The following is a 26,084-nucleotide window of genomic DNA, read 5'->3' on the forward strand; positions in this document are numbered from 1 at the left end:
GCAGCTTCATAAAAATTGCTCCCCTCCCCACTGCCTTATAACATATAAGGTGCAGGAGGAGAGGAACATTTATATTTATAAAGCAGTAGCGTCGTGGAGGGAGGGAGGGAGGGAGGGAAGAAGGAAGGATTTTCACATTTGCAAAATGTAGCTCTAAAGTACACTCTGAAATGTACTTTGCATAGCTCCGCCCATGGCCCCGCCCCATTTACATGTCATAAATGAGGCGTGGCCATGGGCGGAGCTATGCAAATTACGTTTGAGAGCTCCCACGCCCCCTATTTCCTCTAACAAGCTGCTCTCTCCCGCAAAGCCCAGCTCAAAAGTCGGCAAGTATGGATGGGATGCGCTGATGATTTTGAAAAGACTTGCTGAACGCTGATTGGCTGAAAGAATTCAGCCAATCAGCGTCCGGCAAGTCTTTTCAAAATCTGCTTCCCGCTCGCCGCCTGGCAAATAGCGTAGCTTGTTTCCAGCTGCCGCTACATCCGTCCCCGGACCCCCACTGCCCATTCCCAGAACCCCGCTGTCCGTCCCCGGACCCCACTGCACGGACCTGACAGCCCCCCCCCCCCATGTAGCGCCCAGGGCGCGTAACCCCCTAGCCCTCCCCTAGTTACGGCCCTGCCAGGGCAGTCCAGGAAAAGAGCATTTTCTCCCTCATGGATAGGATCAGGTAGGTAACTATGAACAGTTACTTACTAATGCTTCCATAGCCAAGCTGTGGCTCTCCAGCTCATGTAAAACTACACATCCCAGCATGCCTTGCCACAGTTTTAGCATTCACTAATAGCAAAACTGTGGCAAGGCATGGTGTGATTTGTAGTTCCACAGCAGCAGGAGAGCCACAGGTTGGCCAGGCTTGTCAATTTGACATTAATAGTATTTATTATTGTGTTACAGACTTGTTCTAACTTCCAGTACGTGAAACCTCAACCTGTACAGAAAATAACCTACCAACTTTAGCCAAAAGGAAAACTATCTGTATGTTGTGGACACAGCTCCAGACCAGCATTTTATTGCAGTGTTCTGTAATATTTTTATTTTTACATGATTAATGTTGGTACCAGACACGAAATGCTGACAGTCACAGGATAATAACAATATACTTCAATGATAGCAATAACAATATAGTACATATAGTAACACAGTAGTTTTACCTATTGTTATACATTCCCAAGTGTCTGTTTAGTGACAGCATCAGAAATTTCCCAGAAAGCTTTTGGCTGTATCCCTCTATTTAATAATCCCTCCCAAATTCTGTGTCCTGGGACTGAGGAAGCAGCAGCAACTCCCAGAGTGATCCCCATGCTCAGCCAACGTTCCATCGTCTCTCTCTCATTGGCTGTCTGAAGAACAGACCCGCCCTCTACCATTCCTGGCGATCAGCCATTGGATGCTTCCCCATGTCACCTTCTCCGCCCTGTGTGTGAGAACTAGTTTGCTTTTGCTTTTCTCTGCTTGATGAAGCTGAACATGAGAACACTGATGCCCAGACTGACTGTACTGTAATATTACATTACCTGCCGGCCGGGGGAGGGCTCTGCAGCCTGCTGCTTATCGGACATGGTAAGGGACAGGGACACAGACCCATCATGCGGGGATCTTCCCGGGGAGCAGATCACACACACAGCAAGAGATACACAATTGCTCTGTTCTACGCTCCCTTTCTTGCAGTACACTGGTTGGGAACAATGTGGCATCATAGAATGGTTTTAAAGTGAATGTATTTGTAGTAGTACCTGCTGCCCATAACAATGAGCTGGAGAGTCAGTAGTAAACAGCATGATTCATGTATTAGCTGGCACGGAGTGGTTATTCTACTTCTATGCTCAGGGGAAGAGATGGATAAATAAATAAATAATGGTGAGCCTATGTCTAGAACTGGTCTGGAACAAGAGGACAATTGTGTCCAGAAAAAAATGTCAGAGGAGGGGGTTAACTGTGTCCAAGAGATGTATGGCAGAGAAGGGGTTAACTGTGTCCAAGAGTTGTATGGCAGAGAAGGGGTTAAGTGTCCAAGAGATGTATGGCAGAGAAGGGGTTAAGTGTCCAAGAGATGTATGGCAGAGAAGGGGTTAAATGTGTCCAGGAAAGGTCTGGTAAAGTATGTGTAACCTCTTCAAGCCTGTCAGTAGGGTTAATACATTAAACATTGCGGTAGCCTGTGTGCACTATATACAGTATATGTGGTAAGTCAGGTGTTTATTGCTGTATCTTGCTGACCACTGGTATCTATCTATAGCATCTACTGGCATACTACGGATGTGCCCAGATCTGTACCTTGCCTGATGCCTGCAATAGGTGGCAACATATTTAAAAACATTCTGCACTTGAAAGATTAAAACCCCAACTCTGCTTAATGTGACAGTACAGTTTTATTCCTGTCACACTACATTACGGCCCCGGTGACATCAAAGCATGCAATGTTCACATGTCATGTTTTGGTCACTCAGCCTGTCAGACACCCCAATCTGTCACACATTTATCTTTTATTAAACCAGCTCTTCAGGATGAGAGGACACCCAGGAGAATTAACTCCTTGTTAAAAGAGTTGTATAACATGCGGTGACAGATATCTGTCTGAGGCTCACCATCCTTACTTTATAGATATTAGTCAGTTCTTAGATTTTCTTACTCATTCTTCTTGTAACATTGTTGCATATACATTGCTATTGGGGTGTATAGTTAGTAGGTCTGTTCAACTATTTTTAACACTGGGTATAGATAGCTTTAGGTCATAAGGGCGACACAATCAAAAGGTAGACATGATTTTTTGGGGGGGTGTTTGTTGACGTAGGTCGACATGGACACCATATAAGTGTACCGCATCTCCTCCCATTGCTCGCTGCTCTCGCCATGCTTCCGACATAGTGCCCCGCTGCATTTGGCTCACTATTATATCACTGGGATGGTAAAGTATGAACAAGTCCTTTTTTGGAGAAAAAAAATGTGAAAAACTCATGTCGACCTTTTGACCATGTCCACCTAATGCATGTCGGCATTTTTCATATGTCGACCTAACGACCGGATACCTTTATGCTTTACACTCACATTTATATTTAAGATAGAAAACTGTTCTAATGGCCACAAAAACAAACAGCATGCTTTGAAAAGGTCATAAATGATATGGTGTATACTGTACGTGTAATGATGCCTGCAATCTCTTATATCTCATTTATTATATATGTATTATTCCATCACATGAATCAACTTAAGATAAGTATTAGTAGAATGTGATGAAACCTTGCCAACCACTAAGTACTTAGCACTATTGTCTAAGCTTACCATACTATCCATTAAACCAGAGCACTCATGAATTACACAGGTGCTGTGGCTAGCGGACTCTTAAGGGTTGGTATTCAAACAGCCGTGACCTTGTCCCATTCTCGGTCTGCTCGACCGAGAAAAAGCAGGAGGGATTTAATGTCCCGCCTGTAGCGGGATGAGAAGGGGGCGTGGCCGCGAGCTGCAGCCGGGAGCTCATCACTTCCCCACCGTTCTCAGCAGTACGAGCCTGACTGCTTGTGAAGTCAGGCTCGTTCTGCCGAGCTCCCCTGTTCAATGCTGTTGGGGAAGACAGCATTGAATAGGGCCCCGCAGCCATCTCCCCTGTCAGGAGATGGCTGCGGGAGATTGAATACCCCCCTAAGCCTGCTTTTCACCTGGTTTTAATAAGCCCCGGTGTAATTCATGAGTGTCCTGGTTTAAGGGGATAGTATTGTAAGCCTATTCATATATATGTATGTATATGCTCCTTCAATAAGATATTGATACAGTAGGTATGTGACACTGCAGTAGTGTACAGTATATATATATTATTGACTGTTATTTTATCTACGGCAAATTTGGCATTTCTCTTTCCCAGAAATAGTTATCCATTGTGCACACTGATAATGGTGGCTGCACTGCTTATTTTACATGCAGTGTAAATGTAGGCTGATTTTGCATGTAGCCCCCAAAATGCTGGCCAACTTGATTTTTTTTTTACACAGTAATTTTATCCCTCCCAAATCTAATGTCTTTGTACATTGTGTATCTTGCTTGCAGTGCAACGTGGTTTTACCAGCATTACCTGTCAAACAGCCCATACATCAACAATTATACCCCTTTTCCTGTAGCAAAAATAACCCGCGTAAATAACCAGTGGACAAGCAAAATCCCATGTGGACTAACCCGGGACTCCAACCTTGGTAGTTTACCTGGATTGGACCCAGGAAGCTCCTGGGTCCAGGAGCAGTGGAACTGGGTAACCCGGATCAATGCAACCCGGGTCCCATTCACTGCACCGTAAAGGTGCCACTAGGAGATGCTGTCATCTCCCAGCGCCGCCCTGGCCCCGCCTCCCAATTACATCACCTGCCCGGCTTAATACTGGGTCGGGCTTCTAATGGGAAAGCAAATGCAAGCTGGGTCGCAAGCCAGGAACAAAATTCCAGGTGCAACCCGGCTTGCTAATGGAAAAGAGGTAACAATTAGTTGGTACTGTTCTGCGTTGTACAAATGATTTTGTTAAAAAGTCATCAAAATTCAATATGTTGGAAATCCTCCATTTGACGATTCTGACCCAAATATGATGGGAATGGAAAGTTGTGATTTTTATCATGCTGTATTTTGCAGATCATCAGAGGTCGCTGAGTCTGATCAGCCTTCAATATATCAGGGTTTCACCCGATTGATGCATGGTATGTACCTCTTTCGTTTTTGTGTTACACCTAGACTCTGACCCTATGAGGGTGGCAACTTTTTTCTTGGTTAAATAAACTTGAGAGTACTTCACACTCTGCACACATCCAGTTATTTAAGTTGTTATGTTTTTTTTTTTCTTATTATTCCTTTATTTTGGTCATTTAAGATAGAAAATGATAAAAGCATGGTGCTTCTTCCTGTCCTCTATAAAATAAATGATTCATTTCCTCAGTGCAAATAAAGCCTTTTGGAAAAAACAGATCAATAGACCGGCAGGTCACTTTGATTTTGTACTTTGAAGCACTAAGGGCACATCATGACTGTGCATCCTCACCAACTGTGTTTGTGGCCATTTCCATCCTGCTTGCCCACTCTCTATACACGTGTATGGATCCCCTGGGGTCCAGTAAGCAAGTATATCTAAATGTAGTAATCACAGAACTAATTGTTCTGATAGAAGTACTTCATCGTTCTTCTTATTTTATACATTGCTCTCTGGGCAGACAGACACATTGATTTCTATCATGGAAGATACTAAATATAAAATTTAGCTTGAATATGATCCAGATTAAAACAAATGAAGAGCGAAATCTAATATTCATGTGATGGGCATTGTCCTCGGGGATTCTTGTGAATGGTCTTTCAAATCTTCTGTTTCTTCCTGGAATACAATTGTCAGTTCTTATTTCGCCCCCAGCTATTGAAGCTGCCGTGTGTTGAAGACAGAAGGTGGCTGTTAACGGAGTGAGGTGAGGACATGTAGAATTTCTTTGTGTCACAGGAGACGCCAATAAAATACCTGTATTCGGTAATGCTAATTGTAATACAACCAGAACATTACCACACATGTTACATGAACCTGATACATGCTCTATAGTAGTGTTTATCAACCACTGTGCCGTGGCACACTAGTGTGCCTTGAGCCGTTTTCAAGTGTGCCTCCAGATCTAGAGATGCCCAAACCAGTTTATCAAAGTAGATGGGCCCAGCCGCCGTTATCAAAGTGGACATACATGGATGCCGCTGTCACTGTTGGGGGCGTGCCCAGCACCTATTTAGTGCTTTGGGGCTTGTCTTGGTGTTATAACATGCCGTAACAGCATCACTCCACCATTTATACGGAATGAGCCCTGGGCATTGGTCACTGCCCATTTATACTGTGTCTATGCATTGGTCATTACCTATTTATACTGAGCCCTGGGCATTGGTCATTGCGTATTTATACTGAGCAGTCAATTGTATAGTTGCGGTTACTTATGCCGAGCGCTACATAACCTTGTGCTTTATTGAAGTCCCCCAATATACAGATATCTGTGGCGACTTGCCGAAATTGTACGTAATCAAAATTCACAGATTCTAAACAAATGTGGATATAAAAATGAGAATTATAGTAAAGACATACTGTATTACCAGTGTGTGAATGCATTATACATAGTCACCAGGTTTATTAAGTACACGTGCTTGATTAAATACATGCCTTGTGGGCACTTAAAATTGCATAGAAGGAATGGCCTGTGTCTCTCCTTATTATCTGGGAAGCAGTGCAGTGTAACTGAGCAGTTTTCAATCATGCCATTGTTGCGGGTAATAGAAGTAAGGTCTTATGTGATGGTTGGTCTTGTGAACAGCAAGGCTGTGCGTTCCCAAACCTAAATATGACTCAGAATACACAGCACTATGGACCTTATTCTGGTTCACTCGCAAAGGCAAATTCATTTTCAAATGGACAAAACCATGTGCACGCAGGTGGGCAGATGTAACATTTACAGAGAGATTTAGATTTGGGTAAGATATTTTGTTTCTGTGCAGGGAAAATACTGGCTGCTTTATTTTTACACTGCAATATAGATCTCACTTTGAAGTAAAACCCCACCCAAATCTAACTCTCTCTGCACAAGTAACATCTACCCCACCTGCAGTGCACATGGTTTTGTCCATTTGAGAATGAATTTGCCTTTGCAAGTGAACCAGAATAAGGGCCTATGTGTGTCAGTGACATGGTATTTGCTAAATAGTATAGGTATTACTAGCAAGTAACTCTGTACAGATGTATTTAGGCCTCAGTGCATGTAAATATCCCAAGAGCCACAGAATATCTCTGTCTTGATCTACAAATGAAAATCACATTCCCTACTGCAGACTTGCTGTGAAGGTCCTATATTATAGATGGTGTGTCTGTGAAATGAGTGTGCTGTACAATATTAGTTTATATCCAGTGTGAACAGCCTTTTGGCCGAGTATCCCCATGGCTGTTTACGCTAGGTACAATCTGTAGCAATAAGCAGATTCTATGTAGTCCAGGCCTCAGTGGAACGTCAGGAATGTGCTGCTGTATGGGACGGCGGGAGAGAATGTTCTGCATTTCATACCCTGCCTGTTAGACATCCTTTATATCCCAGCCTCCAGTATGCATCCCTCTGTGTGTTGTGGTCTTACGTCTACTACTTTGGCTCCAAAATACATCTTACAACCAAGCCTTTTCAAGAATACACATGTGATATTGTTGTAATATATAATTATATCTTGATTTTCAGATGTAAGCCATTGATTCCACTGGAATAGTTGTGTGTGCTGACTAAATAATATTAAGTTTTTATTTTTCATTTAAGCAGTGGGTGTAGAATCAAATCAGTTGGTATTAAACTGACTTGTCCACTGTGGAACCTCTAGCAACACTATGGGCAGTATTCAATGCTCCCGATTCACTGGGTTTTTTCCCGGCGAATCGGGCTGTTTTCACTCCTTGCGGTGAATCTTTTTCACCCTATTCAATGTTCACTGTTCGCCGAAAGCAAACAGAGAATGCCAGCCAGTTCTCCGTTTCATGCTGGTGTATTTCAATGGGGTTTTCACTGTGATTCATCGAGAGTGTATTCAGTGCAAGGATGGCGAACTGCTTTCAGCATGACTTTCGCCATGATTCACCATTTTTGCATTCAACATCTTTTTAAGATGAACTATAAATAAAGTTTTTTTTGTTTGTTTTTTTGGTGTCAAAAAATCAGAAATTTTATTCTGTGAAGGGGCATGCTATTTTTATTCATGTGCATGCAGCACATAAATATATATTTATTTTAATTTTATATTTTTTGGGGGGGTGGGGGGGCAGGGCCTAATGTCTGACACCCTCCTCACAATCACCTGCCGCAGTGATAGCAGAGTACAGTCACCACCCCTTCTTCCGAGGCACCCGGGCAGTACTGCATTACTAGCCGGTCACCGATTTGTTTGCTGTGGTGAGGGGGATTACAGTTACTACCATGTGTGTGAGTGGGCAGCACCTCACAGGCAGGACAAGAAACCACATCTCTGTTCTGGGGGTAGCCAGGCTTGGCCGCTGCTGTTTTTTTTTTTTCTTCCTGGGGGTGCACACCATAATGTAATGTGCTGCACACGCCAATGACTATCTCTGTATTATGATGGTGTTAGCTAGCGGCTATAAGCACTGAAAAGATTGATGAATGCAGATGAATACATATTGAGAATGAAGTCCCGTCCAGGCGCATAGCTCCCGTGTAACCATAAAGGTAGAAAGTGCACCTGATCCTTCTGCTTTATCCTTTGAAGCACCAGTAGTATAAAGCAAGGCTCATCAAATGTCTATTTCACTTTAGAAATATGAGTCCTAGCCAAAACTCAAGATTCAGCTATATCTAAAAAAAAAAAAAAATTGTGCAGCTTGTGAGGTGACTTAGTGGGCCAGGCAGCAGCGGCAGGACATCTTCAAACTGAGCACTAGAATGCTACGGTGTGTGGTACTAACCCCACAATGAGAAACCACCCAGTTAGGTATTACTTTATAACAGTCAGATTTATCTAAAAAAATGTTTGTTTATAACAAAAAATGTCAAGTACTTCTATACTGCTGTCACTTTCCACTTTGTTATGTGGGTGACATGCAACTAAAATGCAGAAAATGCAGAATAAAGTCACAAGGATAAGAAAAAATTCCATGATCACTACAACTGTTTTCGGTCTTATACCTGCATTCATTATTGCATCTTATCTAAGTGCAGCTGCTAGAGAACACAATCAGGGTGTATATTTATTTTGTTCTTTTCTGTAACAGCTGGAAACATTTGTGCAGTGTAGAAATGGAATAAGACTCTGGTAATGGAACAGCATAAGGGAACCTTATTAACACAATGTTCTTTTGGCCCCATATAGTGGAAATGTATACTAATTTGTGTGAGTGGCCTTGTAATGGTTCTGTGTTGGAATTTCTACAGTGGAACATTTCTAACACAACATAGCTTGGATGTATTGTTTCACTGCATGCTTTCTGTTCAGTGTATATTATATTATTTATTTATTTATCTAATAACAGGTTCTTATAACACACACATATTCCACAGCACTTTACAGAGAATATTTGAACATTCACATCAGTCCCTGCCCTAGTGGAGCTTACACTCTATATTCCCTACCACATGTACACGCACACACATTCACACTAGGGTTAATTTTTGTTGGGCACCAATTAACCTACCAGTATATTTTTGGATTGTATGAGGAAACCGGAGAACCCAGATGAAACCCACGCAAGCACGGGGAGAATATACAAACTCCGCACAGTTAGGGCCATGATGGGAATCAAACCCCTGACCTCAGTGCTGTGAGGCAGTAGTTCCATTCATGCCAAAGTACGATTACTCAAAATTTCTCATAAAATATGGGCATAGTATACATCTTGTGGATCAGAAAATGTACAGATGTCCTCATACATATTTCCTGCCGTGACGCCAAACCGCCCTTCTTGGTATGCTAGGTCCCATGAATCTCTGAATCTGTACACAAAGTGCGACAATGTAGCTGCTGCATCTTTACTCCTATACAAGTTCAACTGTGCTCCATATACAGATTCAGGGGGATATTCAATCCGGGATTCCGATTGTCTGAACGTCCCGACAGTAGGAGTTCCAGGCTGTTTTCGCTCTGCTGCACAGATACTTGACCGGCGGAATTCATTTTTTTCTGCCTGTCAAGTGTCATAACTGGGTGTGTCAGTGACAACCGCTGTGGATTGTCGAAAAAAGCCGTGAATTCAACAATCCGCAGCCGCACTGGAAGACGGTGATATTGCTTACACTGGCTTCGGCCAGAAGAGTGTCGGAGCTAAGTGCTCTTTCCTATAAAAGTCCATATCTGATTTCCATCAGGTTAGGGCGGAACTTAGGACAAGGCCTCAATTTTAACCCAAGGTGGTGTCTGCGTTCTAGGTGAACCAGCCGATTGTGGTGCCTTCAAACTGGGACATCAGAATATCCCAGTTTCCTTGGATGTGGTTCAATCCCTTACGGTCTATGTCATGGGGACTGCAAGAGTCCGTAAGACCGATAGTCTGTTGGTACTTTACGACGCACAAAAGAAAGGCTGGCCGACTTTAAAGCAATCAGTGGCTAGGTGGATGCGTTCCACCATACAAGCAGGCCTATGTGGCAGCCCAATTGACTATACCGGCCTCGGTGTGAGCTCACTCCACTAGAGCCGTGGGCGCATCCTGGGCAGCTACCCAGGGTGTGTAAGCATTGCAGCTCTGTAGAGCTGCCACTTGGTCAGGTCAACATGCCTTTGTTAAATATTATATTATAATTGCAACAGGCTCTGCACGTTCCCGCCCTTTCTGGAAGCTTTGGGACCTCCCCAAGGTTATGAGACCTCAGTACCCCATATGAATGATAGTGAAAATACTATTTTAATACCTACCAGTAAATCCTTTTCACGGAGTTCATATGGGGTACTGAGTGCCCGCCTCAGTGCGGTGCTCTGATTGCAAATGTTGTAATCCTGTTTCAGCCTTCTTGCAGGTTTCAAGACAGTGGCTTTTGTACTCTTGTACAGTACAGGTCCGTTGACCTATGTTGGAGCATCTGAGTTTTGGTGACTTCTTGCTCCCCACAAATCTTTAAGCAATTATACGTTATATGATAATATAACACAATGACGGGGTTAACTAAGTTTAGTTGAGAGTGTTGTTGTGGTGTGCTGGTGCGAATCTCACCACGTTACTTATTATGCTAATCCTACCTCACATATGTTATCCTTCCTTCGGGCACAGTTTCTTAACTGGCTAGTAAGGGGAAGTAGAGGGGAGGAGCCAGCACACCCTGGTTAAAGAAAAGTTATGTGCCTGTCTCCTGTCAGATACCCTCTATTCCCCAAGGTTATGAGACCAGTATTATCTATATTTGATCTTTATAAATGTACTTTTTATTGCTTTAAGTAGTTGGTACTACTTACTACAAACCCGAGCGCTGTATTCTCTCTTTTTTTTTTTTTTCATGCACAGCGCAGCGGCTTGTCTTCTGTCCTGTGGACAGCAGGCTGCAGCACACGTCCTCCGCTCTTCGTCTTCTGCAGAGGCTCCCTGAATGTGGCACCCGCCTGCTCGCACATCTGCTTTTCAGAATCATGGCGCAGGACATATCAGGGTGTTGTTGGGCAAGGGCCGTGTGAATGTAATAGCATCTGCTTAACGGGGTGAGGGGCACTCTTATAATGGAGACAAACTGGTATGACTGGGCAGAGGGCAGGATAAACTTGCTGGAATCTAATTTGGGGAAGACTATGGGCAGCAATAGGGAAAAGGCAGATAAAAACAAAAAAAGAATACTTACCTTACACCCAGAAAACCTTGCAAGCATCTCTTCAACAGAAGCAACACTTTTTCATGCAGTCCGCTACTCCTCATTGCCATGCACGTCCTCTTCCACAAAATGCAGCATTGCAGCTAAATAAGCTAGTATGCTAAACAAGCTAGCAAGCTAAACATGGTGGGCGGAGGTAAACAGAATGGAACAAAATAGGGAATAAAAATGAATAAAATGGCAAGCAAATAAATATGCAATCCGTGATATTAAAAAAGAAGGGATAAAATGGGCGTGATAATTAAGACAACTACAGCAGATTAGACGTCTAAAAAAAACATTTGAATAGCAAACCCGACCATTACTTCAAAAGACGTCGGATGCGTGAATTTGGAAGGTGTGAAATATAAGACATCTAAAAGTGAACATTTTGAATCCCATTGTGCGGATTGTAGAATGTTTATGGGCAGGTGCACGGACTTGTGGGTCATATACAGTATATTTCCTGGATTCCCGTTCTGCAGGGTAATTCAGAATATAATGTATATGATTCAGCATGGCATGGTACATCGCATAGTCCTCCACTGCATCGAGCAGTGTGCACATGCAGCACAATATGTGGCCTGTCAGATCGACTGGGAATGCCTGGTTCTGATGTATACCAGGTCTTTGTTGAGCAGAATAATTCATTTATTGATATCTCTGATTGTTCATTTGTGCTAAGCTTTCATTTCAGAATATAATGAGATATTAAAATGCCTAATTTCAATAAAATGGGTGGGCATGAAAGGAGATAAGGTGGTTGCCGCTGGAAACTCTGAGAACTACATGATTAGACTCGTCACTTGGGTGCTAGTAGTGTTCATTCTAGCACCCGCCATCTTTCAAAACACATGCAGTTCCTCTTTCCTGCCTGGGGTGTCACTGTCTGCTGTAGTGCTTCTAGCACAGTGCGGTCTGTATATCTGCACTGATATGCAAACCAGACCTGTGCTAGAAACACCACAGCAGACAGCGACACCCCAGGCAGGGTAGAGGAACTGCATGGGTTTTCAAAGATGGCGGGTGCTAGAATGAGCACTATGCTAGTAGTAGCCATCACAAAAGCATACTTTGATTAGCCTCTTGTACTTGGGAAGACGCACACACACGCACACGCACACAATAGTTACTTGGAACAATTGTGGATCTCATTTCTTTTTAACTTTCGTGTGAAATGTTTTCAGGGCATTCATTTTTTTTCACTGTGCTTTTAATGTGTGGAGCAAGTCTGAGAAACATTATTCTCAGGTTAGAGCTTGTTCAGTTAATTACAGGTGATTTGTCTGAAATAAGCGCTGTGAATGTAGGCACAAGCCATAAGCTATATTCTCACACTGGGGATATGGCACTCTATTGATCTGTCCATGGATTGCAGTGACTCACACCATTATGTATTACGCAGAGTAAGCAAAAATCTGAGGTTCATATTAATGTATATGTGTGTTTTCGCAGTGACCTCACTAAACAAACACTGCTGCGGTAATGAAAGTCTCATGCTGGTCAAGAGAATGTTTCCCGCAGCAGTCACATGACAGGTGATGTCATGTTAGCCTACAGAGATGCCTCTCTCATCATTTGGCTGGGGACTCCTGGGAATCGCTGCAATGTATTCTTATTTGTGTAATAGAAGATTGCATATGTGAGCTGTAAAATAGCCAATGTGGATTAGATTGTAAGTGGTAATTTATTTCCTTTTTATTTTTTAAACTTAAAGCAGTTACAGTAATTTTGCAGCTATTGTATACAAGTTTTTTTTTTTGTCTGAGGAGGCCACGCATGCAATAAAGTATCCAGGCTTTTTCTAAAACTATGGTGGAGGTATTATTCCCACCCGTGCTGTTATTAAGCAAAAAATACCTTATATGGTTTCTAGGAACCACAATAACACAGTATAAATCACAACACTTTTAGAATAGTTTTTGTTACATATCTATTCTTGGAGTGGTTACAGTCGGTTAATCACCGTTTCCAGCACTCAGAGATGTGGTTTTTAGGGTTACCCTGCACTTATTATCTGAAGAGCAGCAGTATTATTTATTAATGCATTTGCAAAGGTTATTTTTGTTACTTTGTTCTTATACTTGGTGGGACTGCAAGCCACTGTACCTTTTACTTCGGAGACGATGATGTGCTCTGCTAATCCCTTACTTGGTTTTGCATTTTAATTAGCCTGAACTGAGTAGTGAAAAAAAATAAAAATGATGGTCCGGATGTAGCAGTGCAAGTACGGCGGCTTTTTGGGATGCTGGACGAACTCTGAGGTTTTCTTAAAGGGGCAGTCATTTTTACAAGGTGAAGCCATGCCTTGTAAATGACTTCCCCGTTAAAAAAAACCTTTCAGGTCAACCAGCATCCCACACGGCTGCCGGATTCGCACCACATTACATCCTGCCCCATATATTTAATTAGACGACCCCCCCCCCAAAAAAAAAAATTAAAAATTAATTGTGTTTGCAGACATGAAAGCTACAAATTCGTATGAAGTGAGGCTAACTGCATTGTATCTCTGCTAACTGATCTCCTTTATACACATGGTCATAACTAGGACATTGATTTTTTTTTTTTTTCGACCCATGCCAATTTCACCTATTTGCCTGCTAAATACATTGGGTCCTGCCCAGTCTGAGCACTAACATATGCAATTATTAACGCAAAGGATAGCTCCGGTTCAGGACTTTCGGGGCATACTGGGAGGGATCCGTGATGAATCCCTCACACAGTGCTGCGGAGAGAAGCCCATAGGCTTTTATAGGTTATTGCCAGCTTGCTGGTGATTCCTCCTGCAGCGGTTCCCCGCCACGTATGTTTTAGAGCATTCCAAAATGCGGTAAAACCCCGGAAGTGGTGTTTGTACCGCAGTTTCACTTTAGTGCATCCCGCCCATAATGCGAATTGGGGATACTGTGTGGGATAATGTGTACTGACTTTCCATTAATTTGACATCATGTAAACTAGGGAACTACTATAGTGCATATCGGTAAATAGGGGATAACCGAATATTAACTAAGGCACTATTTTGGTCAAAATAAACCATAGCGCTATTATGGGGCATAAAGTTTTACTGCTGCAGAGAGGTCTCTGATCAAATGGAGAGTGATAAACCAACAGCCAGTCAGTTTCTACTGTCATGTTGCAGGCCGTGTTTGAAAATGACAGTTATGAGCTTATTGGCTGATGGTTTATCAGTCTTCGTTTTATCACTTTTCAAGGCTTATTACATCTCCCACTTGGACAGGGGCTCCTTCAATATATAGCCGTGGGTGCCACAAATTTCTGGATACACCCATGCATAGACATGTTCTTGGTTTCACAGCAGTCATCATTATCGAAAACAGATTTGCACCAGCTTTATCTCTGGTACAAAAGATAATCTGTAACCAAGTCCAATAGCCAGCAATTCTGTCCTCATACCCCGAGGAGCGCTTTCTTACCATCCATTTGCACATCCTTTCATCGCATGTGGAGATGCAACTGATTTGTGCTCATTGCCACTACATCACAAACCTGCGTTCCGCTTTGTATCAGTCCCAGAACGTTTGGGTGTGAACAGTAATACAATTCTCACCCTGATCGCTATGATAGATTCATGGCTTTGTGGATATTAACTGTTTTATTTATGCATTTGTTTAATTAATTGTGAAAATGCAGTTGTCCTTTTTAAAGCCTCTCTTACACAACTAGTGCATGTTATTATACATCCGTTTGCCAAATCAAATTGTAATTTCTGTCTGTGTTGAAATTTTTACATAGGTCAAAGTATAACAGCAGATGGGCCAAGAAACTTGAGTGGGACAATATGCTGCAATAATGTAAGTCACATTTACAACAACATCCTTTGCTCTGGAAATTTTTTTAATATTCTGCTAACAGAGCAGTACATAAAACGTCCCCAAATGACACATAAACAGGACTCAGTGCAAAGGCAAACATGAAAAGCTTATTAAAGGGGAGAAGATTGTATGATCATGTTTATTCTCCAACCCCCAACTAGCTTATTGTGAACCAGGACCTCGTATTTACACACACTAAAGTCCTCACCCCATGCTCTGGATCAGGCATGTCCAAACAGTGGCCCTCTAGCTGTTGTGTAACTACAAGTCCCATCATGCCTTGCCACAGTTTTGCTATTAGGGAATGCTAAAACTATTGCAATGCATGCTGGGATATGTAGTTTTACAACAGCTGGAGTACCATAGTTTGGACATGCCTGCTCTAGATCCCCTTCTTGTGGGCACTGCACTTAAGAATTGGAATGTAAACCGCACCGTTATTTTAGGATCCTCCACAGTGGTGATCGAACGGTTGATGTGGTTGGTGGATCTATTAAAGTGCAGCTGGGAACATTCTATGCAGTTCTGAGAGTTTTGGAAGGGGGATGGAGGCTGACTTTTTTGTGTGGAAATATAATTGTATCTACAAGTTTTCACACATGGCTGTGATTCCAGCTAAAACAGATAAATATAAATAATAAACATAGAGGGTAAGTTGTTTTCCACATTGAGATTAAGATTTAGGGGTTTCCAATTATATTCATGAAGCAGATTCGGCTACCAGTCAATAATGGTCAGGGCTATTTTTCAGTAGGCTCCAGCAGGAACTGAGGCCCTTATTCTAGTTCACTCTTTCTGACAAAATATTTCTTAGATGGACAAAACCATGTGCACTGCAGGTGAGGCAGGTGTAAAACACCACCCAAATCTAATTATCTTTACAAAAGTAACACCTGCCTCACCTGCAGTGCACATGGTTTTTTCCATCTAAGAAATATTTTGTCAGAAAGAGTGAACTAGAATAAGGGCCTCAGTTCCTGCTGGAGCCTACTGAAAAATAGCCCTGATAATGGTCATTACTACGGTGTCCAAATAGAGGCCATTTTTTTCCTGGTGAAAATGGAAAATGTTATTGTGGGTCTAGCGGTTGCTTATTGGGTATAATGCTTTGCGTGCCTGAGGTAAGTGCAGGTATTTGGCGATACAGATGCTGGCATGAGGCTAATTGGATTAACCCTGTGAACCAATTACCTGTTGTCAATGAACACGGGTAATTGGATACCCCAGGTATTTTCACTAGATTGCTGAACTAGACCAGTGTTTCTCAACCTCGGTCCTCAGGACCCCCCAACAGTTCATGTTTTCCATGTCACCCTGCAGGTGCACAGGTGTACTCATTCACTGGCACATTTTAAAAGATCTACAGGTGGAGCTAATTATTTCACTTTCTATGTGGAGACCTGGAAAACGGGAAATGTTGGGGGTCCTTGAGGACTTAGGTTGAGAACCACTGGACTAAACAACTACTTGACATGACACCCAGACCTATAAAGGTTTGCGTTGAGGAACCAAATTGTCCGAGTGGTGGCCTTTCAAAGCTTGGACCATTTATCACTTATAGTACACACTGGGGGCCTAATTCAACATGGATCTGTTTTGCAATTCATTAGCAAAATTGCAAGGGGCGTTTTTTCTTTCTGTATGGGCGGCAGACAACTGCAAGGTATCAAATTAATGACCCATGCTGAATTAGGCCCTGAGTTCTGTTAGTGTACTTAAAAGTGTACTGTCAGTGTACTTAAAATTTTTAAGCATGCATGCCAACCCAAACTACAATGTCCAGCCAACATATGCAACTCTATTGTATTTGGCCACATTCATTTCTTTTTTTTTTTTTTGCTATTGAGTGAACTTTTCTCTGCAGAGATGATGATGGTGCTGAAAAATAACATGGTTCCTACTGTACCTTTTCTTTTTCTGTATGCCAGCTTTAAGTGTCATCATGTCAGTCAGCGTCCATGAAAACCGCAAATCCCGGACCAGTACTGGGTCTATGAATATTTCATTATTTCACAAACCAGCGCATCCAGACTGTGTCCTGAACCATCTCAACACCATGCGGAAACAACAACTATTTACCGATGTCACCCTGTGGGCAGGAGATCGCTTTTTCCCAAGCCACAGAGTCGTGCTGGCAGCCTGCAGCCAGTATTTCGAGGCCATGTTTAGTAATGGTTTGAAAGAGAGTCTTGATAACGCTGTGAATTTCCATGACAGCCTTCATCCGGAAGTGTTGGAATTGTTACTCGACTTTGCTTACTCTTCAAAAATCATAATTAATGAAGAAAATGCTGAGTCTCTGCTAGAAGCAGCCGACATGCTTCAGTTTCATGACATAAGAGACGCTGCGGCAGAGTTTTTAGAAAAAAATCTTTATCCCTCAAATTGCTTGGGAATGCTGCTGCTGTCAGATGCTCATCAGTGCCGGCGACTGTACGAGTTGTCCCTGCAAATGTGCTTAGTTAACTTTGAAACCGTGCACAGGACTGAAGACTTTAACAGTCTCTCCAAAGACATTTTGCTTGACTTGGTTTCCAGCGACGAACTTGAAATTGAGGACGAGCAAGTGGTTTTCAACGCGGTGCTGCAGTGGGTTAAATGTGACTTGGACAAAAGGAAAGATTACTTTCCTGAGTTGTTAAAAAACATCAGATTGGCTTTGCTCACCTCTGATTCGCTGAAAGAAGCCATCACTTGCGAGGACTTGGTAATGGCCGATGAGAGGAGCAAATTAATTATGGAGGAGGCTGTTCATTGCAAGAGAAAGATACTGCAGAATGATGGCATAGTGACTAGCCTTTGTGCCAAGCCTCGGAAAGCTGGGTATACGCTTCTGATTCTAGGTGGGCAAACATTTATGTGCGATAAAATTTATCAAGTTGATCATAAGGCTAAGGAGATCATTCCTAAAGCTGATCTACCAAGTCCTAGGAAAGAATTTAGTGCTTGTGCCATTGGCTGCAAGGTCTATGTGACCGGTGGGCGGGGCTCTGAGAATGGAGTGTCAAAAGATGTTTGGGTTTATGACACAGTTCACGAGGAATGGTCAAAGGCTGCACCCATGATCATTGCAAGGTTTGGGCACGGTTCTGCTGAGTTACAAAACTGCCTCTGTGTAGTTGGAGGACATACAGCAGTTGCTGGAATTTTTCCAGCATCCCCTTCAGTTTCATTAAAGCAAGTGGAGCGGTATGATCCTCTGTCAAATAAATGGACAATGGTGGCACCACTTAGGGATGGCGTAAGCAATGCGGCGGTTGTCAGTGCTAAACTGAAGCTTTTTGTATTTGGAGGAACAAGTATACACAGAGATAGGGTTGCCAAGGTGCAGTGCTATGACCCATTTGAAAACCGATGGAGTATAAAAGCAGAATGCCCCCAGCCGTGGCGCTACACTGCTGCTGCTGTTCTGGGAAGCCAGATTTTCATTATGGGAGGGGACTCAGAATTTACAGCGGCCTCCGCCTATCGCTTTGACTGTGAAACAAATCAGTGGACAAGAATTGGAGATATGACTGCCAAACGCATGTCTTGTCATGCTCTAGCATCAGGCAATAAACTCTATGTGGTTGGTGGGTACTTTGGGACACAGAGGTGTAAGACACTAGATTGTTATGATCCAATATCGGACTCTTGGAATAGTATCACCACGGTGCCTTACTCCCTTATACCGACTGCTTTTGTGAGCACATGGAAGCACTTGCCGACATGAGAAGATCGGCTATGTAACTGATCACTTATCGCGTCACTAAGAGGTAATATGCAGTTAGACCTTTTGTATGACCTGAGGTTTTATGTTCTAGTTTTTATATCTGTGACTTTACATGGAACTTATACAACCAAAAATAAATCTATACATAAAATACATCAAAGCAAAGAAAACCGAATGTTTATCTAGCAAGAATAGCAAATGAATCCAATCTATCATTACTAGTAGGATCATATTACCTCCGAGTTTGTACACATACTAATAAAGTCGGATTACAGAGAAAATGTTACAAGAAAACAGGGACAGGTAAAGATAGGGATAAGGGTTGTGTCTGCTGACCGTGGGCCACACTGAGTGAGACATCAGGATGGTCTAACAGGTACTGTAGCACAAATAGTCATTGTTTTATTGTTAATCTATATTTATTCGCTGGACCCAATTGAATCAAATGGGGGTGAGGGTTGGGGGGTGTCAGGCCGATTTACTTGATTCTCACCCCCTTCCCCCCGTAACAGAGACCCACTGTCTCCACTTTGGGTGGCCACATTCTTTTACTCTTTCTTAGTGCCAAGCTCTCAGTCGCCTCCCTCGCGTTCCCATGTAGGGGGTGAGACACTGAGGACTAGAGTGAAGTCATTGCTGCCGAATTGCATTTTGCTTTGACGTGCATACTCTGCCTACTGCACATAGTATCATTTGGCATGCTGACAAACATTTGGCAAATGTCAGCATTATGGGCCTTATTCTTGTTCACTCTCAGAGGCAAATTCCTTCTCAAATGGACAAAACCATGTGCACTGCAGGTGGGGCAGATGTAACTTGTGCAGAGAGAATTAGATTTGGGTGGGGTTTTACTTCAAAGTGAGATCTATATTGCAGTGTAAAAATAAAGCAGTCAGTATTTTCCCTGCACAGAAACAAAATAACTCACCCAAATCTAACTCTCTCCGCACATGTTACATCTGCCTCCCCCCCCTGCAGTGCACATGGTTTTGTCTATTTGAGAAGGAATTGCCTCTGAGATTGAACCAGAATAAGGCCCTATATTCTTTTAGCTTCAGTCTTAATTGAAATGAGAGTCCTGGGGCAGTGCGCACGGGCCGCTGAGTCCTAGGGGAGCACACGCTGCACTCATTTTCTAATACTTACCCTCCGGAGTACAGAAACGCTGCAGAAATCACTGGAAAATGGCACTGCGATCTGTGAATGCGCAGTGGGGTCTGAGCGCACTAATGTTCAGACTTCATAGTGCGGCAGAGATTCCCTCATGCGCAGTAGGGTCTGAGCACTAGAGCACTCTGATTCTGCATCTTCCGGCAGAGAGGAGGCTGCACACAGGCCTCCTCCTCTCTTAATATGCCCCTGTCCTGGGGACTTAGTGGTCACTGGTCTGTACCATGGCCCTTATTCTGGTTCACTCGCAAAGCAAATTTCTTCTCAAATGAACAAAGCCATGTGCACTGCATTGGGGGGCAGATGTAACTTATGCAGAGAGAATTAGATTTGGGTGAGTTATTTTGTATCTATACAGGGAAAATACTGACTGCTTTATTTTTACATTGCAATATAGATCTCACTTTGAAGTGAGGGGAACATTTACTAAAGCTTTCAAAAATGAAAAATGGTGATGTTGCCAATAGCAGCCAATCAGATTCTGTCTATCATATCTCTGTTGCATGCCAGAAAATCATAGACCGAAACTGATTGGTTGCTATGGTCAACATCACCTCTTTTTTTACATTTTTAAAAACTTTATTAAATGTACAATATATTGCTCAGCGATCATATTGCCCCTGTGTATGGAGCTATAAGGGTAATTGTATATGAAGCTCGCAGCCACCAGTGCCTTCACTTATACATTATACATTCACTTTTGCCACCACCCTTGAACATACACCTGCCTAGTTGCCTCTCTTCTGAAGTTGGAGTCTGTTTTGAGCAAGTTTCCTTTTTATTTTTACTCAATTGCCATTTCTAGCAAGTTACTGACCCCTTTGCATGTGCCCCTATTATCATTATCGTTTCTTTATATGACTCCACAAGGGTTCCGCCGTGCCTAACAATACATAAATGAGCAAAAACAAACAAATAACGTATTACCGTACATGGCAATTTAAGACATGTACATGGTAAATAAAGATAGTTCAGGGGACAGGACACTTTATCAGGGTGGCAGGATATTTCAGGGTGGCAGAAATACATGAGGAGAGAGGGCCCTGCTGGTGTATAGCCACTTTTACTTGCAGTTGAATGCCAGTTGGTTTTGCTTCGGCACTAAGCATATGCAGCTACAGCCAGTTGTGAGCCATGCAGTCTGATATTCTCCCGCAGCACTTGGCTTCAGTCACAGAGGAAGAGCCAACACTACCGACAGCCCAGTCTCTGGGGGAAGCCAGCATCAGGGATGCTGGATACACCCATGGAGTGATATAATAGGGATTTCCACTAGGGTACGTCCTTTTGCATTCAGATATTCCCCCTTTTCAGGTGGCGAGCGTCCCACGTGCCAGAAGGAATGTAGAGAGCACACCAAACTCAGTGATGCCTCTGGTAATGGCATTTTCATGAAGGCTAACATCAATCAGGGCATGGCAATGGAAATCTGGGTAATTCATGTCTGTTTACAGACATTCTTTGCTTCAAGGTTAGGGATGTTGCAAGCGCACTCTGATACCAAGTGGCCAGATTAGGGGGGTGGGGGGCAGGGGCGAATTTGGGGGTCCGGCCGCTCCTAGACACATTAGTAGCTGCCCCCACCATCACATCACTCTCCCTTCATTTTGGGTTGATAGCAGAGGCCTCAAGAACCCCAAGCAGCCTCAACCCACTAACACCTCCAGTACCGCAATTTGCTGCCCATTATACCACTCCTATCATTTGCAGAGTAAATCTAAAAGAAATAAGGGTACTTGTTTCCTAACACGGCGCCCATCGCATCGTATACCATTGTGCTAAATTAGGTATACAATGGTATGCGATGCAACGCGATGTTGTACAATAAAATATCGCATCGCATCGTATGCCATACGCATTGATTTTTTTTTTTTATTGTACAAGCACCCTGAGGGGTCCTTACAATGTTAAATGGCCCCCCATAGTCAACGCCACCCCCAGGATCAGCGCCAACCCGAAGCGTGGCGAGCGGCGGCGGTACGCGTCCTCCGATCTTTTCATACCCCCACTATCCACGTCGGCGTGGAGTTGGTTTTAGATAGTGTGGCGAGCCACCGAGCCCGAAGCGTGGCGAGGGGATGCGGAATACATGTAAAGTAATACGCGTGCGTTCGCCACGCTTCGGGCTCGCTGCGCTCGCCACACTATCTAAAATCAACTCCACGCCGACGTGGATAGTGGGGGTATGAAAAGGTCGGAGACCGTGTACCGCTGTGCTCGCCACGCTTCGGGTTTGCGCTTCGCCTTTGCGTTGATAGTGGGGGTGCCGTGAGGGTACATTTAACATTGTAAGCACCCATCAGGGTGTTTGTACAATTAAAAAACGTATCGCATCTGATCGCATCACATGCATCGCATGCAGCTATATGGCATGCGATGCGATCAGATGCTGCAAGACGCCGTGCTAGGAAACAAGTACCGAAATAAGTCATAATGACATAAAAAAGGAATCACCTGGCCTTATTAGCCTGCATGTGCCCAGTGGGAAATCCACCACTGTAGGGAGGGTCCTAACCACGGAGATGCAAATATATGCATTAGTTCCATGCATGCAACTTAACATTGGCCCCATTATGCGCACTATACAACATTTACAGACTGATAGAAGTAATCTTGCAAGGCGAGCTCAGGGAGGACAGAAACCTCCCGTGGAGCAGAAGGGCAAAAGCTTTTAAAATGTACCTTTCACTTTACACACAGAAGAGCAGGAGCAACAAATAAGTATCTGTCCAGCTGCTGAGTGACTACAGATCCCAGCATGTCCTGCCACCAATCTGCTATTGATGTGCTTAAACTGTGCCAGGTCATGCTAGGAATTGTAATTCAACACCAGCAGTGCATGCTGGGAAGTGTCAATTTTGACCCGCCCCTGCAGTAGAGGAAGTGTGCTGATACAAAGGGCTTATTGTATAATAAATATCACTAGTTGATAAATTATATTCCCATGAACTTTGCTCCATAAAATAGCAGCTTCCATTCTATATCGCAGGATTGTTCCCTTTAAATAAAAGTTAAAGAGATTCAATCGTTTATTATTTTTTTCCTTCCCTCCCGGTGGACCAGCACTGTTAGATCATTACTGATTTAATTGTGAAACAGGCTACTGGCTGGGGAACTGTTAGTCATACTATCTTTTGTCTATTGCACCCCCTCCCCCATATAAAAAAAAAACTATCATTATAAATCAAGAAGACTCTAAGCAGATTGTGGTTTTCATCATTACCGGGGGGACATCTGCCAAATAGACTGGGGTTAGGAGAACTGATTATTTGAAGGGAATTGATCTTCTCATTACCCCAATTAATTGAATTGGAAACTATACACACACTTATGATGTGTAGGGAAAGTGACAGCCTTAGCTGAGACAGCATTCTGGATTCCCTCCTCCTCCTCCTCTCTAGAATCCGAGCTCTGGATGTAATTTGTGGGCTGCTGCTGGCATCCACTCAGTCATGATCATCTGCAGCGTTCTGACATTTCTAAGCCTCTATAATGTTAATCACCGGCTACCTCATGACTTCATTAATCCTTTTATAAAGGCTGTCAGCTTTCACAATTTGAAGCAATAAGACTCTATGCCGTGGCTCGGCGACGGAACGTTATACATTTGGATTGGTATTATGGATCAAATAGCTCACTAGATTTCTCTTTTTTTTAGACAATATTTGGTTACTCATAGATGTAATACTTTCTGTGTTTCGTTGTTTGGCTTCACCTGGAAGGAACATTATTTAGAGAATGATATTTCCATAATCTTTGTAGGGGTCTAGACATTACCCATAAAATATTTATGAGAGTTGTAATTATTATTATTGTTTACTAATATGGAGCCACAAGGGTTCTGCAGAATCTGGCAGAATACCTAAATTAGCAAAAACAAGAATACAATAACTAGACAGTACGAGGCAATTTAGGACAAGTACATGGTAAATAAAGACAGTTGCGTCAAGGGACAGGCCTTGAAGTAATTATTAGGGTGGCAGAGAACTTAAGATTGTGTAGGGATGTGAAGTCATTTGCCAAAAGTACCCTTGCTGATCTTGTTTTTGGATCTGTAATTTTTTTTCTTTTATTTTTGGCAAAAAATCATAAAAACAGCTAAAATCACAAAATTTTGCCCTTTTTTTGTTCCTACGGTATTGTTAACATCAATAGCATTAATTTCCAATCCTGTCTAGTCAATTTTGACCACCTCACATCTCATAGGGCAGTATTCAATGAAAAAAATTCTCTGTGCATGGCGAGAGATTTTTTCTCTCGCCATGCACTCTCCGTGTTCCGGAGCCTCCTGCTCCCACTATGTATTTAAGACTCGCCGCCACTCGCGGCGAGTCTTAACCCCTGCAGCGGACGAGCGTCCACGGCAGGGAGCTGACAGGGAGCCGTGGGACGGTGGCATCCAGGGAGATTAAAGTCTCCCTGGATGCCCCAGAACATATGTGGAGGGGAGGGGGCTCCCCGGGACCCAGGCAGCACAGGCTGCCCCCCCCCCCCTATAGCCAGCGGGGGACCCAGTATTCACTGCACCCGATCGTGCATATTAACGATCGGGTGCAGTGAATATATGAATATCTAATGAGCGGCTCGAGCACTCCGGCCCCCTGCTGGCTGCACTGTGTAAAAAAAAATATATATAAATAAATTAAAAAATATATTTTATTTTTTATTAAATATATATTCATGTGCTCTAAGCACATGAATAAAAATAACATGCCCCTTCACAGATAAAAAAAACAAAAAAAACCTGATTTTTTTTTTACACCAAAATTTAAAAAAAAAAACTTTTAGTTTAAAAGTTCACATTCCAGCTCTCCATCAAAAGATGGAGAATTTCTACATGGAGAGAGACGGCGAAAATCACTTAGATCACGGTGAATATTTCACATTGAATGGGGTGGTTCACTTTTGGAGAGCAAAATGCTCCATCCAAGGTGAAAAAAGCAAAAATTCTCCATAAAACACGGAGAATTTTTCTCATTGAATACTGCCCATAATATTGTTTTCAATTGTTCATAAATGTTGTTCAAAGGCTGTAGTGAGTTGGCGGGTGTCACTAAAGGGGGGAATTTAATAAGATGGCAGTTCTATTTCACATGATGTTGCTATCGGCAACCATTTAAAATCTACTTATTTAGCATCATCTAGAACAGGGGTGTCAAACTCAAATTCATCGGGGGCCGCATCAGCAGTTTGGTCACCCTCAAAGGGCCGGTTGTATCTGTAGGACTATGTGTTCACTCTTTATTATCATAAATTATTGTCACTGCATTCAATTATTGTATAGTCAGCAGTAGCATTTCCCTACTGCTATTGCAGTGAACTGCAGTGCATTAGGGCACACGCTGCCTGCACAGGGGGGCAGCACTCAGTCTTAGGGCATATGTCCTGCTTATTATCATGGGACACAGCAATTAATGATGGGCTGCAATGTGCCAGTGCACACACACACACACACATAGGCAGAGAGTTTGACACTTACCCGCTCTGATGCGTCCACTCCAGTCTGAGCTGCTCCACCACCAAGGACACAGCTGCGCTCTCACACAGGCGCATTTCCCCCTCCCTCCTGTGAGTAGCGCTCCTCGCACTATCTATCCAGGAGTGGGGGGCAGCGTGCTTCCGGTCACTGTGCAGTGTACACTCAGCAGTAAGTGACCTGGAGCGCACAGCAGCAGCAGCACCATTCACCACGATGGACCTGCTTTTTCCTCTCTCTGGCTCCTATACAGCAGGTGGGAGCGAAGGAGGGGGTTGACGACCGGCGGCACTGCGCTAGAGGACAGACATTCTCTGGCTTGTAGGCTGCCGCGCATGCGCTGAAGAGGCGGCTTTCTTGTTTAAAAAAAAATAAAAATCGAGAACAAAAGGTGAAGGCTGGCGGTGGCTGCGCGGGCCACATGAAGAGGTCTGGCGGGCCGGATTTGGCCCGCGGGCCTTGTGTTTGACACCCCTGATCTAGAAGATCATAGATAGGATGTTGCTATGTGCAACCAGATACTATCAGAAATAGAACTCGCATTTTAGTAAATTTCCCCTTAAAGTTCCCCATACACT

At 43.2% G+C, this 26,084-nt stretch overlaps 1 protein-coding gene across 2 annotated transcripts; it reads left to right on the plus strand.

The window, feature by feature from the left end:
• Positions 1-1,411: 1,411 nt before the first annotated feature.
• On the plus strand, positions 1,412-22,098 carry KLHL25 (kelch like family member 25). 2 transcript variants are annotated; one of them, XM_083184212.1, is made up of 5 exons: positions 1,412-1,569; positions 4,621-4,685; positions 5,387-5,438; positions 15,069-15,127; positions 17,077-22,098. In XM_083184212.1, the coding sequence occupies exon 5, from the start codon at positions 17,091-17,093 to the stop codon at positions 18,858-18,860; it is 1,770 nt and encodes a 589-aa protein (XP_083040338.1). In that variant the 5' UTR covers positions 1,412-1,569; positions 4,621-4,685; positions 5,387-5,438; positions 15,069-15,127; positions 17,077-17,090; the 3' UTR covers positions 18,861-22,098. The 2 variants fall into 2 exon arrangements, with proteins under 2 accessions (XP_083040338.1, XP_083040339.1); XM_083184213.1 differs by lacking the exons at positions 1,412-1,569; positions 4,621-4,685; positions 5,387-5,438 and adding an exon at positions 10,961-11,169.
• The last annotated feature ends 3,986 nt before the right edge of the window (positions 22,099-26,084 follow it).

Source organism: Crinia signifera, chromosome 4 (genome assembly GCF_055691185.1).
Source record: "Crinia signifera chromosome 4, ASM5569118v1, whole genome shotgun sequence".
Taxonomy (NCBI): Eukaryota; Metazoa; Chordata; class Amphibia; order Anura; family Myobatrachidae; genus Crinia; species Crinia signifera.

What these genes read in the sequence shown, in the direction of transcription:
- KLHL25 (XM_083184212.1), top strand. Translation starts at nt 17,091, where the DNA reads ATGTCAGTCAGCGTCCATGAAAACCGCAAATCCCGGACCAGTACTGGG.